The following is a 20,588-nucleotide window of genomic DNA, read 5'->3' as shown; positions in this document are numbered from 1 at the left end:
TTTGATTTGCAAAAGGGTGAAATTCATTTGAAAAAGGGTGAAATTCATTTACAAAAAGGTGAACTTGAGAAATTGAATTTAGAGTGCAAAACCTATAAATCAACTACGACCAAAACGCTCATAAAACAGCCTCTTGGAAGTTGGCCCTCCACTTCTTGAATTATTGCATAATTTCAATAGTTGTGCTCAGTTGTGCTAAGTTTGTGCTACATTGTGCTAGAATATTAATCGTTAAACAATGGTTTGAAAGCCTGAAACCTCTACTTTCAGATGCTCTGTTGCAAAGTGTTGCTATGTTGGTTTTTTACAAAGTTATAGCGAGATGAAGACAACATTGACGGTTAGCAAAAATTTTGTGCAACTTTGAAACATCATACGGGGAGCAACAAATTTTTTTGATAAATCGCGTTAATATCATTTGGAAGGGCTATCTTTCCTGTGTAGATTGTGTGGTTGTTGAATATTGTGCGATTTTTTTTATTCGAGTTATTCAACATTGAAGTAAATATGGGCTTTTTAACTTTAACTGGCTCCAGAAAGCGAAAAAATTACCGTAGAATCTTGTGGAAAAAAGCAATAGAAAGAGGGTTTCTTCCTCTTCAAGGCACTCCTTTTGTTTTTTCAATTTCATTAACATTTCGATATACCAGCTGTTTCTGAAAATATGCTTAAAAAATGCACAATTTCTATTTTTCCTTTAACTCGCTGTATCTTGGCGAGAAACGATCGCAACACCATGATCCGAACGTCAGATTGAAGCAGAGATTCTGCCGATTCGATTGAGTGGGTTACGTATGGCAGCTGTGTTTGAAGTTAGCGCCGCGCCGGCCCACAGTGGAAAATTTGGACCAAACTCGATTCAAAATCAAAGAACTTTCGATAGAAATGAGGTAGAGCGATGAAATTTTTTTAAAATTAAAGCTGAAACTGCAGAATATGAAATAATTATGGAGCTTGTGGTACGAACGTTTTTTAACCTTGAGAAAATTCGTTAAACTTGCACAATTTCATGAAAATTGTGGTTTTTCCAATACCGCGCGCGAAAGAAATTTTTTTCAAACATGCGACACATCATTTCCCGTTTAAGAAATCATAATCATCAATAAGTGAATATCCTCTATATCTAAGTCTTTAAAATAAAATTACCTCTTAAAAACGTTCACCTTAGGACGTAACAACATCAACATTTTTTACATGAACACAGTTTACATGAACTTATTATATTATATTATAATTAAATTATCTTCCTACGTTATGTTTTTTGAAAAATAACTCCTTCGAAGGTCATTTGAAGGTCAACATATTATACATAATACCTTATACAATACTTAAATATTTAGTGATTGATTAGATGTCAACATATTCAATATTGTAAACAATATTTTGAATAATGGTACAGCAACTTTTAATGGTGCCTCGAAGAAACGTGTGCGGCTTATGAATAACAACCGCCACTAACGAAAAATAATAATTTTATTTATTTGTGTAAAATATTAACAAATCATGTGGTGTACTCGACTAAGCCATTAAATGGGACAGCGATAATTACAAAGGTGGAGGTCTAGCGACGATGTAGTAGAAAAAAGAGATAGGGAATCAATCTTTTCACAGGCTGGCCGTCTTGCCGAAGACATTCAGCCTCATCCCAGATTTGCGGAGACCCTCGGTGAGTCTTCTGCCGAGATCGACGTCCACTTCGGAGAAGTTCTGCACCGCTCTTTCGGCGATGAAGGTGGATGCGTTGCGGAGGCTGCCTACCATGTTGTTCACGAGCCTGCTCTTCGCATCCGAGTCTAAGACTTCTCTCCAGAAGGTGGTCGCCTGGCCAAAATCATCCTCGTCCACTGGATCGTAGCGATCCACGTCTCCACTGACGTGGAACGGTGGTGAACGAACTGCTGGACATTCTTTCGGTCCGTTGAAACTGTTCGGGTAGTAGTTTGGTGCACCGCCCTGGTTGTATAGTGGCATCAGACCGTCACGCTGGTAGTTCATCGCCGAAATAGCCTGAAAAACATCAAGTGCCATTATTTCTATGCTGTAGCAACGCTCCATCAGATTGAAAATGGTTAGGTTACTATTAGTCGAGTGTTTTAACAGTTTGGCTATATTTTAAGATAGCATACTGATGAATGAATATCTCAAGAAATACAAAGAAATTTACAAACCAAAGTAAATAGTAATAGTTGAAAATTTGTTAGTTGGTACTTATTTAGTAGTTTTCCAGATAATTTAAATCACCGGTGACTTGGGTTGTGAATTTCTTTGTGCTCCTAATAAACTACTAAAAACTCATTTTCATCGGTTTGTTAGTTCTAGTTTTACGATTCAATGAAAAAAGGGTGACACTATTTTTCACACGTCTGTGAAACCAACGATTTTTAAGACATCGCAAAATTCTTTGAGATTCGTTCATCATTACTCGAGAAAAGTTTCAATCCTAGTGAATTTCTGCTTCATACGACTGCCATTGTGTTGAAAAATATTTCTCTGCATCATTCAAGTTCACAAGATAAAGACATTTCCTCAAAGATTGCCACCTCAGATATCTTTATTGTTTTTAAAGATACATCAAATGTCTGAAGGACAAAGTTGAATGGTTCAGTGGGACTCACATAATACCAAGAATATTTTTGTTTTTATGCGATTCTTTTTAGAGATATCAAGGTCTTTTTTAAACACCTACCTACAATGATAGTCCCTTTCATTAGGAATTCAGTGACTATAATTACCCATGCACGTATAAGCTTTCGAAGTAGCTCCTAGTCCATATAACAGACACAGAACATTATTATTTTGCATTAACCATTAAAAATTCGCAGTCTACTCGTTAATCACTCACTAGTATTCGAAGCCCTTTATTTGTAGACTTCATACTTAAAACTGTAGGTCCATAGCAGTTGAAGAAGCGACGTAAAACAATCAAACAAAAAAGGACTTCATACTTAGGCTTTAAAAACAACAAAGATATTTGAGGTGGCAACGTTAGGTGACTCACCCTGTATATGTGTGTAAAATTAGAAGAGACGAATTTGTTATTCAGAAGTTACCTTGTATGGGCAGTTGACTGGCAATTGGAGATGATTCGGTCCAAGACGATGCCTGTGAGTGTCGCCGTAAGCGAATAGACGACCCTGTAGCATTTTGTCAGGGCTTGGTTCAATACCGGGTATCATGTGAGCCGGGTCAAAGGCTATTTGCTCCACATCAGCGAAGTAATTTTCAGGATTTCGGTCTAGGACCAGCTTACCAACAGGGATGAGCGGAAATTCCTTGTGCGGCCATACCTGTTCAAATTTAAAGTAACAACTCCTTTAGCCATTCAATCTGACGTCGTACTATAATATGTATAAAGATAAATTACGTGAATTATTGCGGAAATGTTGATTACTAGACTGCGGATCTTTATGCATTTATGGCTTCTTAAAATGTTCAAAAATGGCTAGAATATAAAATCCGATAGAATTTTGTACAATTTCCATTTGTTTTGGATCTACAAGGGATGTTTCCATTCAAAACATGATTTTATTTCATTCCATTTTCTTCAAATTTGTCGACGAAAATTGGAAAATGCATAAACATCCGCAGTCTATTGATTACTTTTCATTTTATTGTAGATTCTAATATTGTCAATTTGTAAATAACGTAGAATTATTTCACTTTCAATCAGTGAACTTCGAAACCGTTTCAACCCATGGAAGTCCAGGTTCAGAAATACTGTGATCGATGCCTTGTCGACTGTAGATCATTTTACCTTGGTCACATCGAATGGGTTCCACTTGAAGTTCTTCGCCTGAGTTGCAGTCATAACTTGGATGGAGAACGTCCAGCTCGGACACCGGTTGCCGGCGATCGCGTTATACAGGTCCCGTAAAGAGTAATCAGGATCGGACGAGCTTAATTGTGCCGCCTTTTCAGCCAGAAGGTTCTTGATTCCTTGATCAGTCTGTTAAACAATCTTGTGATAAAAACTGATGCGATAAAATTGAACAAAATGCACAAGAATTTTAAGTGTTCGTCCGTCTTAGATTCGCTACCAATAGGCTTTCGATCTTTATGCAAAATAACAATGTTCAGAAACGATGCCGCGGCACTGTGGAGACTCTCGACGAATATTTAAAAATTTATGTGTCATCGTTTACTTTCTAGAATTTGAAGATAGCTATGTATGAAAAATATGAAACAGTTGTATGCACCTTGTAGTGGAATTTGCAGTACACCACCTCATTTTCAGCGTTCACCAGTTTGAACGTGTGGGAGCCGTAGCCGTTCATGTGACGAAAACCGTCGGGTATACCACGATCAGAAAACAAGAACATGACTTGGTGGGTCGACTCGGGTCTCAGAGAAATAAAGTCCCAGAACATGTCCGCGTCCTGTGAAAACCAGTTAAGAAAACGTTTAGATTGTTTAGAATAACGATCGATAATTAACGCTACAAATATAACGATAAAGAGAGGGAGAGAGAAGCAAGACGAGACCTTCAGGTGGGTAGCTGGATTCCTCTTCTGCGTGTGGATAAAGCTGGGAAAGAACAGCGGATCCTTGATGAAGAAAATGGGCGTGTTATTGCCAACCAAGTCCCAGATACCTTCCTCGGTATAAAACTTCACCGCGAACCCGCGCGGATCTCTGAAAGCAAAGAAACAATTAATAATAGGAAAAGCAATGACTGATATACATAATTAGACTCTACAAGATAAAAATTTTCTTCGTCGATTGTAAGAAACAGTAACGATTGTAAGTTGACAAATACTACAGGGAGTCCCAAAATTCGTGAAAATCCCGAAAGGGGGTGGTTCCTGAGACCACTTCAAACGACATTTTCCTTTGCAAAAATGTTATCTGCGGCTTTGTGTAGGAGTTATTAACGAAAAACACGGACCAATCAGAGCGCGACCTAGACGCGAGTTGTCTATTGGGCGACTGTTTTTCGTTAATAACTCCTAAACAAAGCCGTGGATAACATTTTTGCAAAGGAAAATGTCGCTTGATGTGGTCTCAGGAACCACCCCCTTTCGGGAGTTGATAGTTTTCTTGAATTTTCGACGTTTCGATCTATGTGTAGATCATTTTCAAGAAAACTATCAATTGCGTTTGCTTAATGAAATTGTTTTAACTAAATTGAAATTGAAACAACGAAACACGTGCTGTTCTCACGTCGTTACACAAGCTACTGAGTAGCTATTTGCAAAATTGCTTTTGATGTAAAATCAGATCGAACCAGTGCGCCGTAAGCATTAGTACATCTTTTATTAACAATTATACGATCGATATTAAAGGAACATTAGGAAAGGTTAACCGCATTTCCCGTATCTCTGGTTTCGGGATGAACAATATTTGCAAATGTCGCAAGCCCCGCGGCCCAATTGCAAATAGACGAAGCGGATTGAGCCATCTATTGAAACACAGTCCTACTAGAAAAAACCTCGCGATCTCGTGATTCATTGGAAACGATTGTTTTTTAGGATAAGAAACTTTTCCACACAAGGACGACGTGCTTGGTCGCGTTGCCAGTCGCTTTTTCGCGCATTTCCGAGTGAACGAGTCAACTAATTCGGAGCGAAAGAACATTAGTGATGACATTTCCGGCACTTTCCGTCACGCGATCTGCCGAACCGCGAAGAATTTCGCATAAAACTTGATTTTTATAGGTTTTGTGGAACACAAATTGTAGTAATAAAAGAATTTCAGAATTTACTATTGATTTACAATTGATGCGGACAGTTTGTATTTTGAGTAAAACCAAAATGAGAGAACTTCATCTTTAGGAAGAATTATTTTCTTATTCAATGACTACACAATGTCAGGGGCAGCTTGAAAAAAATCTCTCGAAAGAGATTTCAGCAGATATAGCTAAGATCGATCGTATTACACAGTCTGTTTTTATCAGAAACGTATCAACCAGCCCCAGTTTCCCCTACATTCTAGAAGAAATGTTGCTTATGATTACCTGACAGTATCTGCTGAACCAGACTCGCCGCCGACGGTGGAAAATCTTACGGCAACGGGGGTACGTTTCCCGACACGGGAAAACACTTTCGCCTTACTATATTTTGTGATGTCGTGGGTAACTTCGAAATACCCAAAAGCACCTACGACCAAGAGAGAGAGAGAGAGAGACGATGTAATGCTTATTGCAGCGGAAACTTCATATTTAAACGGGAATTATGGGCGAATGCAGCTGTAAGTTATGTTCTAGGATTTTGCAAGTACTAACAAATTGAAGCAATGCCTTCTCTACACGAAAAACGAAATGACTTTGGTTGCGTTGAAAAGTTGCGTCAATTAACATTTTACATGTTACACGAGTTATGATAACAACCTGATAAGCGTACTTACCGGCTCCTTTCGCGTGCACCACACGTTCCGGAATCCTTTCTCTACCGAAATGGGACATTTCGTCAAGATAAACGAAATCTTGGAGCAATATGGGCCCACGCGGGCCCACTGTCAAGCTGGCTTTCTTCTCGGCAATGGGCGCTCCATTTCCGGTTAACAGCACCGTCGGACATTCGCCCTAACGGAAGATAAAAGATCGTTAGAACAAGCCAGACTTGGGCATTACCCACATAAATTACTGTCAAAAAAATACATATTACTAGACTGCGGATCTCTTTATGCTTATTCTCTGTATGATCTTCTTCTTCGATAAACGAGGATTGAATAGAGAACTGTTCAAACGTCACTTGACATAATGAGAAATTACTGAGTCAGCAGTAAGTAAACAATTGACGCACCTAACTACTTCGAAGGAACATATTGAGTCTCATAAGGATCGTGAAACATTGCGAATAGACGTCCATGCGTAATGTCTACCTAGCATTTGATATTGCACAACGCGTGTCACAGGTTATACAAATAGTATGAATCGCATAAAATTGGAATTACTAACAATTCTCGCAATCGATGCTGGAATTTTAGTCAATCTATAGTGAATGTATTCGTTCACATTTAATCCTTGTGTAGCCAACCGTAGCTGTGAATGAAGAGGATTCAGAATTGAGCAATAGACCAAAGGCAAACACAGGAGGTTGTGTAATTTAGTGTAAATGAAATAAAAATGAATATAGAGCAGAAATAGTTAGTGAGTGAGAAAGTAGATCGTAGAATCAAGTCCATTTCTGGGCTGCGAAGCCGAAATAAATAAATTATGTTACGAAATTTCTCTGAGTGTCCATTCTTTGCTCGCTAATATATTCATCTGTAGTATTAAAATGAGAATTTGTGCAAATATGTTAAATACAAAAGGTTTTAAATAATCTACATACATTTTGGTTGGCTACACAAAAAATGGAAATAGTTGGATTCGAATTAAACATCTGAAAAATACATGAACTCTAAACAAATGTACAGAATTCTACTATCGATAGTTGAACTAAAGATACAGTTGATAAACCATTAGCATGTCTATTAATTACAGACTGTATATATTCATACTATGCAAATGTATACATACATGGTAATAGAGTGGTTTTAGCATAATAGTACAGTTCTACATTATTTTTGAGATAATGACAACCTTGCGAGAACAATTTCCTGTGTTTGTATATATTTTAAATATATTGTCCACAATTAAATGATAAGATACAATTCTGCTATTACCATAACGAAAAATATATACATAGTTTGTATACTATATCATTCGTCAAACTTAAAAAACAATACTTCATAATTCAGAAAATATTAAACAATATGTTTACTATTTGTTGATGCATATTACCGAGACGTTACGAAATGTTACGACTTTCTTGGTACAATTTCTGATAGTGTATTCGCACTTTCTATATTTACACTTCGTCTAAATGGAACGTAAAAGAAAATTAGCTCTCCGCGTTGTTAACCCTTTTCACTCGGAGATATTTTAACTCGAAAGTCAAACGTTTCTTCCAACCTAGAATATTTCTATATTCCCTATAATTTTTTAAATTTTATAGATATGAAATCGGTATAATACCTCATACAATACTTAAATGTGTAATAATCGATTAGATACGAACATACTTAATAATGTAAACAATATTTTGAATAATGGTACAGCAATTTTTAGTGACTCTGATAGAACGACGAAAGCTTTCATGACAGAAACTGTGTTCTACGATCCATTTTGCGTGAACATCGATCGTTACTATCTACCGATCGTCTCTGCGAGAGCCGACATTGATCAAACATTTATCTGCAGCAGATCTAACGGTGAAATTGTCGCGTGGACGTTATCGTTTAGCAATTTTTCTTTTAATGCTGCATTATCGGACGATTTTTTTTCATCGCGTGTGCAACCGTGACACGCTTCGGTATATCGTATTGGCAATTATTGTCGTTCATCGGCCTACGCTCTACACTATACATAGAGTCTACACTATCTATAAGATACCTAACGTTGATTCGCGATTTGTATATCGTACACGGACTACCGCGCAATTTCTGCAATTCCGTGGAGGATTGCAATCGCCCGCTTACGTCACACATTTCATGTTAGAATTATTCGACCGTGCTAGATACAAATGCTGTGAAGGGAAAAAGAACCAATACTGATCCTGCAGACAGTGTGCAGTTACGATTCTAACGAGTCACATAGATACAGTAGCGGACAAAAGTTCGAGACGATTAATTAAAATTTCAATGTTTCGCATGTCGTTCATGCACGTCACAAATATAAAAATACAAATTCTACAGGAGAGAGTAATGACTAGACTGCGGATCTTTATGCATTTATAGTAAAATTGAGAAGATGAAATTCAAAATTGTTGAGAAATTTTAACAATTGAAGGTGTCAATATTTAATTTCTCCTGTATTAAAATCATTAAGGGAAGAAACAACATTCAATGTGTTTCTATTTCTCGCAATCGATGCAGACAATTTTTTAGTTAGAACAAGTATAAGTTCCAGAAATATAAATTACAACAAAATTTGAGAGCCATATTTAATATAATCACTAAACAAAATTGTTTGAAATCAGTTAAGTAGATTTCAAACAAGTTGTTGGCAACAAAATTAAAAAATAATTCGGAGCGCAAAGGATTAATGTAATATTGTTCAGCAAATTCGTAATAGTTTCGGAATTCTTCAACACAGAGGAGCCAATTTGAAACGCAAGTTGGAATCACGCGGCTACGATGATACAAGGTTAAACATAGGCAATACTCAAAGATGCAAGTGTGTCAAAAAGATTTTACCATTAGTCATGCCACAGTCTAGGAAGAATGTGTTTCCACATACGTGTTCGTCTACAAACGAAGTAAATAAACTGCAAATTTTATGCATTTATGACAGAATCGGTGAAATACAAACCCGTAAAAGCTTTCGAAGAATTTAAGGACACGTTTCTGATGATTAGACTGCGGATGTTTATGCAATTTGCAATTTTTGTAGACGAATTTTCAGAAACTCGAATCAAATAGAATTCCAGATCTGAAATAAATTAGGATCAACTAAATTCTGTCGTATTTTGTATCCCAGCATTTTTTGAAAATTTTCGCAAGCCATAATTGCATAAAGATCCGCAGTTTTTATTTTGACTAAACGCACGCAGTTTAGAGATAAATCGAGTAGGTAGATACATCGAAAAAATGAAGAATGTAACAAACCATATTCGCCTAACAGCAAACGTGACTCTGCAACTGTAAATAGGATGCGTAAATATATCTAACACATTACATGTTAGCAGTTCGTCAGCCCGTAGCCAACCAGCGCAATCTGCCTAAAAGTTTTCACTTCTCAACGACTGGGTTCTAATCCTTTCACTGCTGGAGGAAACAGTACGCATCAAATAACGCATAGATTTATTCCTAGCCAGACACGAACTTCTTCCTTCGCTTTTGTTTGTAAAAACAGTCGAGGAAAAACTGACTTTCCCCTGTTGCATGACTCACATTGACCATTTAAATGGTACAACCTGTTTAACGATCGCCCACGTAGAAAATGGAAAGTTACGACATGGGCATCGAGCAAAGATTTTTTATGGTGTATTGTCATCACGCGGAAAATTCCGATAAGAACGGTGTGAAACCTTGAGGCATTATGCAAGCCATTATTGATGATAAGATTTGATGTGCTATTGTTTTCATAATCTAGAGTACAATGCTATCGAAACCCATTAAATAAATCAATTCTTGCCGCAGTAAATAGTCCAGCCAACGAAAAGTTGTAGAGGTGTAAACATACTAAAAGTCCTCACTCTTAGATTCAGACTTGATTTTACAAAGAACTGATTAAATTCTCTAACAATTAACGATTACACCACCTCGGCACCATATAATTGACTCATTCGTTTCGAGATAAACACATACTTACATAGTTAATTGACCTTGACGTAATATACGAAATGAAAGAAGACTTGTGGTGAAGAAGATAGTGTGTTTTTAGAAGTCCTACTCCCAATAAAGGGTCTTTCAGAATGATCGCGACAAAATATTTGTTCGCGAAGAACATTTTCGCCTTCGTCATCCGTGATGCATCAAGGGCGATGGCTGCCAACAATATTACTTTTTTATTTCCGCGAAATAAACTGCGCGACTTTTCTACATCGCGATGACGCTCTGTCATAACTTGCATGGGAATTAGCATTAGAAGTGGGTTCATGTTCTTTATTGTTCGTAAGTTAGTTTTCCGGTCTTTCGTAACTTCATCAGTAATTATTTTCACGGGAAAAAACTACAGGTGATTATGGTGGGTCCTCCTGTAAGTTTTACTCAAGACTCGAGTTTTTAGAGAGAGTTTTCTATGCAGCGCCTAAGTTCAAACGATTTCAAGGAGACCAGAAATTTGAGAGCTATTCGAGCTAGAATTTCAGGGTTTCCGAGCTTTGGAACTTTAGAATTTTGGAGCTGTAAATGACAGGGGCGAAAGAGAAAAACAGTCGCCCAGTTGAAATAAGGAAAACCCCAAGGCTGCATCGTTTATTGCCCTGGCCCTTGGCCCTTGGGTACGGGAAATACCAGGCCTATGGGTCCGATGATTTTACGTTAGAGAACTACAGTGTTTCTCATGGACATCGAAATTCATTTTTGCTCCTTGGCCGTTGCAATTTTATTGCCAATAATCTAACAACCACTTATAACTGTTTAATTGGAAAGTTCGAATTTGTACACTGAAGCATTTTAAACATCATTATACAAGAATCTCGAAGAAGAACATTTGCGATAAAATCAAGTAAAGATTAACATCGGCAAATATAGCGAACAATTCAGATCTGATATTGCAGAGGCAAAGATCGAAAAACTTTCGTTGTTGATTACAACTGCTATCTTAAGAAAACAAACCTGTATCTCATTAACCTCGTGGGCGATCAAAGGCCGCGATCATTTAATTTTTATTCAGAAGCTTGTTGAATTTTGATGAGGAATCTTTTATTTATAATCACGCACACACAAGTATGAAAATAACAGAAGTTGTTTTCGCTGAAGTAGTGCTTTACGAAATGAACCGAACTTTTTATGCAATTATGATAATATTGAGTAGGTGAAATTTCACTCTTATCTGTTCCTCCTTCTGCCATTTGTAGACCAATTCATCCAAAACTTCGTGACTTTCATTTTTTAAACATGATATATATTTAGTATTGTTAAAAGCAAGATATGCGAAAAAAAAATGTGACAACATTTGTTACAAAAAGATACCTGATGTGTCAATCTGACCCACAAAGTTATCACATTTTTCCAAGTCCTTTGACGACTGGTTCTGTAACTGTTACAACCTCTTTAAATTACAGCTAGACATGTCTAGCTTTGAATATCGAAAGCTGGCGTGACCTTGAAGAAGAAAGAAAGCACGTTACATAATCTTTTCGTTTCCAAAACAAAGCTGAGAACGGTAAAATCGAAACAAACCGAAGTCGACTACATGCGAAGGAAACCCAGGAAGAATACATATATCCAAATCCAGTGGGAAAATATTGCGTAAATATTTATTATTTTATTCTAAATAAAATAGTCAAGGAAATTAATTATTTGTCGTTTAGTTTCATTTGATGTTTTAGCATTGTGCGAATTTGACACACAAGGTTGCGAAAATGACGGGCGGATGAGGGTTAAGACAGTAGGAAGATTAAAAGAATTTAAGAAGATTAAGGGTGTAGACTCGTTTGTAGGACTGCAAGTGTAAAGGGGAGGGGCCTTCTCATTTGTCGATAGTGCAAAGATGGGGTTTTTCAGTAGCCAAAAGCGCTAGATGAAAGATCAATCTAGAATAATGGAAATTTAAACACTTGTAAACAATTTACACATGGCAAACGTAAAATTCTCTTGAAGATGATCCATACTTGGATGGACACGTTGAGAAAAATCTTTTAAATTGCAAAATTGCTTTGTTTTGATTTTGGATCGAACCTGTGCGTCGATAACATAAACTAATTTCTATTTAGTAAACCAATGCTTCTAATTGTTTACAAAACATCAGGTCGAAATTTGGTACAATTATAATTAAAATCAATTGCAAAATTTGTACCGAACAAACAGACAGACAAGAAAGCGAGCTAATAAAAAGGTGGTAGAAAAGTTATGCTGTTTTAAAGTGCGTTCAAATACTTACGTTGTTCACTGTACACACATACATATCTACACCTGTACTCAAGACGAGCTAATAATAGTAAAATCGGTGGGGTTAATGATATTCCTCGCAAGATCGCGTCCTGGTGGATATCGTCACACATGTTTTGCAGTGATCTGGGTACCGTGTGAATCGTTGCAAGGAAATGCGTTATGAAACTGATAAGGTACAGTTACTACAGTTTACTCATTGATAGCGGTTCATCGACGAGTTGTATTGCTTTGAGAAAGAAAATGTATAAGAACAGCACGTTGTGATAGAAAACTTCCGAGGAATGTTATTGAAAGATTGGAGTCTCCAATTGACATCGAATGATTTTGCGTTTTGTACGATAACGATTATTTTAATTTCTAATCTTAGAAATCGATTGGTACGTATTAAATAGCATTTCATAAGAAATATGCAGTCCGAAGTTACCTGGGGATGTTATCTTTGAAAAATACTAGTTAAAAAGTATGTTCGGGTTTTACTGAACTCGTTGCAGCGTGAATCAGCAGAAATATAATTGAGATTGACAACAATTTTTCACGGTAAATTATATGTATGTAGCAGACTTTGGATTTGAGAACAATTACTGGAATTGTAAATTAGTTTGCAATTAGTACACTTTTTACGAGTACACCGCGGATTTTATGCGTTTATAGCAAAAATAACTTTACGAAAGACAAAACTGTCAAGAAATTAGAAGAATTCTATGACGTTATATTATTTGCAACTTATTAAAATGATTAAAAGGGAAAATACATTTGCATTGTGCAAAATAAAAATTTTCTGCATTTGTTGCGGAAAGCAGAGGTCGTATCTTTATTTTTTAATCTAAATTTTAGTAAGTTTTAGTTAGTATCTCTCTGTTGTCTTGTTTTTAAATTAGAGCTACTCATTTTTATTATAAGTGCATAAAATCTGCAGGTCTAGTAATCAAAGAGTAGTATAATTAGTGAAACAATTATTCTTAAAGTCGGTGTTCAGCATGTGAAGTTGCCAGAAGTCCTTATATAATAAGGAAATTTTCCATCCTTAACGAATCCGTAATGATTCTACTGGATTCTTTCCCAAGGCGATGATATTTCGCATGAAATCATAGCTTCCATCAGCAATCGCGTAATTCAGGAACAATAATGACAATAATCAACCGTGAAGCACTTTGTCGCGAACGACTCACAAGTACTCACAACCAACGCATAGTTGCCCCACAAAAATGTAGAATTGATATCTCATGTCCAACGAGACGAGGCAGTAAACGTAAACATATACGCTCTTTTATTTAAATAATAAATAATACATGAAAGTGTGATTGCACAATAATTGCAAATATCAACTAAACTGTTTATTGAAATGAAAGCCATTTAAATAATCCCAAAAGTGATATTTATTACTTCTTATTTATAATAAAACATTATTTCTTACTTGAGTTGAGGTGGACATAAATAAATAATTTTTGGTTTTCTCTTATTTCCTGTATTTTGGTCATACGGATCACTAGTATCTCGAAATTGCGCATAAATCGCCTCAACAAGCTCTAAAGCTTCTCAAATGAATATGTTAATAATAAATAATAATTTAGTATTAGTAATAACTAAATATTTAATCGAATAATTTGTCAGTACAAATAATAACTTAAATTGTATTTGTAAATAACAATTAACTCATTTTGGGAAAAATGAGTAGGTGCCATTTAAACAGTGAAAAAGTTACAATGATTTAATAATGCGATTCTAATGTTTTCAGCTTGTTAAAACGATTTTTATTTTGCATGAAAATCCTCAGTCTTAGAAATAAAATTCTATTCCGTCGTAGTCGATAAAAATACAATCTTTCTTTCTTTCCTCTGAAACTCTGAACGACGAAGAATTCCTAATCACTGTAACCACAAAATAAATAATAGCGCGAGGAATGAAGCTTGGAAATCAGGAACCAAGTTATTTCTGATGAATCCGAACAAAGTCATTGCATTTAAATGTCTAGTTTTCCAATCGTTTCTTTCATTTCTCCCGCCCACGATTATTACTTTCTCGGTCAACGTCGACACCGCATAAATATAGACCGTCTCCGAGCATTAACTCCAAAAATCACGCTAACTCGCTCTAAAAAAGAAAGTTAGCGCAGATCTATAGATCGTTCCGATGGCAACCTATTTTACCGACCGAGAAGAGCTTGATGAAAGAAAGTGTGGGATGTTGAGAAAAAAGAAAAAACTCGAAGCAGAGAAGAGGTGGAGGGAAATGAGAAAAAGAAAGAAAAGACAAACATTTTCACCTTGGTGTTTCTTTTGTAGTCGTTCAGCTGCTCGGAAGCAGGATCTCGCTTGGAAGCCGACATGCTGTCGTCGTTGTCGATCTGTTTCTTGCAACAGTACGTTCTTAGAGTCAGTCGGCGTAGAGCCAGTGTGGCCAAGAGCTTTGTCGGATCGAGCACGCTAGCTTGCGCGCCACGTTGTGAACAGCTACTGATCAGTCGCAAGAACAACGGACTTTTATCATCCCGGCCAGCCGATGTGTGGTAAACACGACGGGAAACGGCGTTGCGTGTTGACGCCCGACCGAACGAAACCACCCGAACAACTTCAACAAGGCCCGAGCTCCTCCTCGACATTCTTCGGCACTATCCGCCGTTCGCCGCTCCTCCCACAGCCCCTACCGACAAACCATCGGGCAGCGTTAGATCTACACTGAACCACGAAGAGTATTTGAACGCACTTTAAAACAATATAACTTTTTTATGATCGGACCAAACGACCTGACTTCTTTTTAGCAATTAGAAGAATTGGTTTACTAAATAACACGCAAAAAAGATTTTGAAATAATTGCAATCGCTAAGAATTACATGAGAAAGTAAAAGAGGCACCATTTTTTTATTGGAGCCCGTAATGAAAATTTAAAATGTGCGTTTTGTAGATGTATGCTAGTTATACACATGCTGAAAAATTCATCGAAATCTGTTGACGCAGGAAAAAACGACGCGCATCGAAAGATGTAAGAATCTGTGGATTTTAAGCAGAAACTCGCCAAAAGTCGCGAAAAACGATGATTTTCTAAGTGGATACATTTGAAATACGATAAAATATTATCGCTACAGAAAATGTGCTAATGAGTAAAGTTGTCAACGTAATGAACGATACGACAGAAAAAGTGCTGGAAATGTTGTTTTTGCTAATTAACACTAAACCTACCGATGATTAAACATGACTGATACATACAGGGTGGTTCACGCAATTTGCACATCTATTGTATAACTTCCAAAGTATGCGTTGCACGAAAAAGTTTTGTATACAGAAGTTGCATGATCTGAAGGGGTACATTATGTAGTGTATTTATCTTTTTTACGGGTGGAAGCGTTTCGGAAATTTGAAGGTCGACTTCGTTCTTTTAAATGGAATACTATATTTCTTATAACAAAATATGGTAGATCGTCGAATTCTGAGTAAAAAAGTATTGGCTGTCATTAGCCCTAAACCTAATAATTAACGAGTAATTTCACTTTATTTTCTGAAAATTTTACCCGTTAATTATTAGGTTTAGGGCTAATCAAGGTCAATACTTTTTTATATGTGATATAAGTGAAACAAATGATTAGTTTACTAATTTTTCTGCAACATCCAAGTCGTGGCGTCAATAATCATTGTGAAATAAAATAACAGAAATAAGTTATACATATGTACATACAATCTATGTGATATTTGTAGTGTTGGAAACTCAAACTGGAAGCCATCTTTTCGTACTAAACTTTTCGAAAAAAAGGCACATACAACAACAACAAACCGAATTGAGTAACCTCCTCCTTTTTCGAAGTCGAAGACCAATTAGGTTGATGCTTCAAAACACCAAAGCAGCGGGAAACAATTTTAATTTGAAATGCAATCACAATTGAATATGTATATGTAAAGGCACCGAACTTATTTGTACACCAAATAATTTTCTTGCAATTATTATTAAGAAGGAAGCAGTTTTCAAAGTTTTGTAACACGTGTGTCTTCCAATTGCGTTGTAAATTGAAGATCAATATGCTGCGTAATATTTACAGGACACTATTTGCAACAGATAAAAATTGTTGCATTCACATCTGTTTCAATATCATCGAGTGATTAATTATCGTATTCATTGTATTTACACTGCCGCCATTTGCCTGCAAGTTTATACAAGCCGCAACGAATATTTCAATAAAACTCGAGAAAGTGCAATATTACACTACGCCACTCACGCATTACCTAATACAACAAGTATTCTAGTATTACTATTTCTGGACCTGTTTTAGGGCCATGAGTCAGTTTCGGTAACGGTACCTATAGCACATTCCCAATTCCAGATCCTCTAAAAGATCCCGGAATTTCTAATGACATAATAAGGACATAACGATGACGTACTAACAGAACACACTCCAACTAATTTATAAGAATCCCTCATTATTGTGCAACAAACTGGACTGAAATAGTAATTTATTTTCTTTCTTAACCCTTTTTGCACTCTCTCTCTCTCTCTCTCGAGGGGTGCCTCTGATGCGCCACTAAAAATTGCTGTACCATTATTTAAAATATTGTTTACATTATTACATATGTCGGTATCTAATCAATGACTAAACATTTAAGTATTGTATGAGTTATTATATCAATTTCATAGCCATGGAATTTAAAAGATCATAGAGAATGGAAATATTCTAGGTTGAACAAATTATTAATTTTCGAGACTCCTTTGTTGAGTATGACTTTTTTATATGTATATAGAGTTTTTATATGTATTTGGTTCTCCCTTTATTTATTTGTCTTATTTTTCAGTTAAAAACAAATATCAGTTCCATCAGTTCCAAATATAAATTACAACAAAGTTTGAGAAATGTTTAATGCAATTAGTAAACAAAATTGTTTAAAATAAGTAGCAATCAAGGAACTGTCCCTTAAAGTTTTCACATTTAAGATAGTACGGAGTTGTTTTGGCAAGAAAATTGAAAAATAATTCGGAGGGCGAAGGGTTAATATGTTTAATTAACCCTAATGTGTATATAATGTGTATTTTTGTCATAAACGCATAAAAAATTCACCGTCTACTCATTACAAGGTAATTCTAAATAAGAATTTTGCACTCGAATGGCGTCTTTAACCCTGGTGTAGTCAACCGGGTACCCGAGTACCCATTTACCGTATTTCTTTGAACAATTTGTTAATATTCCTCTAAAAAATATTACAAAATTTCTCTGAAAATCCATTCTTTACTCGCTAATATATTAATTCATAGTCTTGTAATGAGAATTTATGCAGACATGTTAAATACAGAAAGATGTTAAATAACCTATACATTTTGGTTGACTACACAAGGGTTAAAGCACCACTAAAAATCATCCCATAATTGGAACCGATTTTTGTAACTTATTAAATGTTCCGAGCCGTTTAAAACTTCCTCGCTCGACAAAGTTTCTGGTTTCCAAAGTCTCAAAGTAGCTTTGCGTGCTGTATCAGAAAATTGTGTTTTCTCTTATCGTTTCGCAGCGAAAAACTTGCCAGACTTCGTACGTGCTTAAGAAATCGACGAGCTCGTTGTTACCGCAACACGCAGTTGCATAAAATTGGATAAAAAGGATCAACAGAACGCCGTTACGCAAAACAGAGAAAATATTCGTTGCGATAAAACAAAAGGAAAACTCATGTTCAGCGAGTTAGACAGTGAAATAAGTCGAATTACGTCCGAAGTGTAAGTAGGTTCTACCGTTCGAAACTTGAATGTGCATCGTCCGTGGCGCAAAATGGCCGCGAACGTTCTTATCGAATTAAAAGCAAATCACTTAGGGTGCAATCATGCGTTAAAATGGTTAACAGACGGAGACTTTTACAGAGAATTGGCCGCTATCGTGCTGTCTTAGTAAAATTACTTCTCTGAAACATTTCGATTGGTACCATTCCATCTTTATTTTGCTGCGTGGAATTATAATACACGAAGCAATTGATTACCAATTCACTTCAATCGAATTACGATCCCCTACCGATACTATCGATACGTTGGAAATCAACGATTTCACAAATGTAACAAAAAGTATAAGACACTTTTTAGACAAGAATTGCACGTTTTATACACGTCCTATCTTTTGCATATTATTTCTAAAATGAACATACGAAAACATAAATAATGGGACCTTGGGTAGGACTACAGCAAAAAAGTTAGACAAGGAAATATAAACATAAACCGACAACGAATTTTATGCATTTATGGCAGAAATCAGTAGGTAGAATTCAAAAATACTATTATATAAATAACTCTTGTTAGACGAAATGCAAGAAAGCAGTAACATGAAAGCTATAACCCTATTAGCCAATATTTCGAAATCTGGTGATTATCTCGACGCAAGTTTTAATTCATCAAATGGACTAACAACTCTTTCGAATTCGTGCCAAGAACGATTCCCTGCTTACGCAAAAATACAACGCTTCTATGCGTTAGTTGCGCTGCAGATGTCCAATCAGACCGATTTTATCTTACGATACAGTTTTCTTAACTTTTTCTCCACGAGTTTATCTAATTGTTTCGTTGCGTGCAAGAAGATATCCTACCTCGAGTAAATGTATAACATGATAGGCACAATATCATTATCAATTATTCGACCAACAGTGATTTTATATAAAATCACATTTATTTTCAGAGAGTCTGTTTCAAGCAACAGAATGTTTCATAATCTACTCGAAATATTTTATATATTTCAATCAGTCCTTAAAATTTTTCAAACTTGAAGCAACTGATCACTGTCCAACACCAAAGTTCCCTAATTACTGTTGGGTCCTTCTTATAGAGTTTTTTGCGCTGATTCCGAATCTGTCCTTAATTTTTCTCCTATACGCACAGTTTTTGAGGAACATGGCTTTGAAAAAAGAAACATATTTCTCAACTTTAAACAAATATTGTGATGCTATTATAAAAGATAGTGAATTGTTCTTTGCAGCAAAAGATTCTGTAGACTCTCCCGAATACAGTGATATCCAATATTAATACATTATGATTGTTTAAACATGTTTAAACAGCAAACATGGTGTTGAGCGCCACTGGTGCCAACTCATGTCGGGCGAAGATATTTTGCTTTCTGGTTCGAAAAAAACGTCGACGTTTCAAACTTCAAAGGGTCGTTTCTCAAGATAAAAGTCTGCTCTATTGCGTGTATAGTTCAATTTTTCCTCTGGACCCTTATTTTTTGAGATAAATTCAAAAATATCCTCAAAAATTGGTGCAAAGTGGTGTCTCTCCGTCTGTAATCATTGTTTTAACATGTTTAAACAATCATAATGAATTAATATTGGATATCACTGTATTCGGGAGAGTCTACAGAATCTTTTGCTGCAAAGAACAATTCAATATCTTTTATAATAACATCACAATATTTGTTTAACGTTGAAAAATATGTTTCTTTTTTCAAAGCCATGTTCCTCAAAAACTGTGCGTATAGGAGAAAAATTAAGGACAGATTCGGAATCAGCGCAAAAAACTCTATAACAAGGACCCAACAGTAATTAGGGAACATAAAAAAAGTTGAAATTTGTTGGACAGTGTTATATTCAACAACCTTTTGTAAAGATATTTAATTTATCAACGGTAACATTGACGCGCAAGGATTGTCATAAAAATATTATAATAATTATGTTTGAGTGGCACAACGGCTTATAGTGCATACCAAACACGCTGAGAACAGGTTCTTTCTTTTCTTGATCGACGAGCGATGTTTCAAAGACCGCTATCTCAAAGAAACTTGTTCGGTAACCTAAATCCTGCACAGTATCATCACAGACTAGTAGAACTGACCGAACTATTTATTACTGCGCTTCATGTATTGGAAGCTTCAGGTCGGTCATCTGAATTTCGGTCAGCGAATGAAGTTAACAGTGATCCGAATCCACACGAAGAAAATACTTATTGGTCAATGCATGGCTATGAGACCCGTCAAAATGTCAAGTTACAAATTTTTTAATTTACGATTATTGAAATTAGTTTAATTAGAGATGCATTCATGCAATTCAGTTTAACAATCTGAAAGCCATCAATTTAAATATAATGTATTTTATCCTTTAGCATTT

At 36.0% G+C, this 20,588-nt stretch overlaps 1 protein-coding gene across 1 annotated transcript; it reads right to left on the bottom strand.

Moving 5' to 3' along the window:
- Positions 1 to 1,455: 1,455 nt before the first annotated feature.
- Positions 1,456 to 20,302, bottom strand: Cat (catalase). Its single transcript, XM_076432741.1, has 9 exons — positions 20,189 to 20,302; positions 14,804 to 15,180; positions 6,343 to 6,520; positions 5,954 to 6,095; positions 4,482 to 4,632; positions 4,197 to 4,376; positions 3,755 to 3,946; positions 3,051 to 3,287; positions 1,456 to 2,007 (listed from the first exon to the last, which is right to left on the bottom strand). Exons 2-9 carry the CDS (start codon positions 15,137 to 15,139, stop codon positions 1,606 to 1,608), a joined length of 1,818 nt encoding a protein of 605 aa, XP_076288856.1. The 5' UTR covers positions 15,140 to 15,180; positions 20,189 to 20,302; the 3' UTR covers positions 1,456 to 1,605.
- Positions 20,303 to 20,588: the final 286 nt, after the last annotated feature.

This window comes from Lasioglossum baleicum, chromosome 10, assembly GCF_051020765.1.
Source record: "Lasioglossum baleicum chromosome 10, iyLasBale1, whole genome shotgun sequence".
Taxonomy (NCBI): Eukaryota; Metazoa; Arthropoda; class Insecta; order Hymenoptera; family Halictidae; genus Lasioglossum; species Lasioglossum baleicum.
Note: the sequence above shows the minus strand (reverse complement) of the source record. Positions and strands in the feature narration are given on the sequence as shown.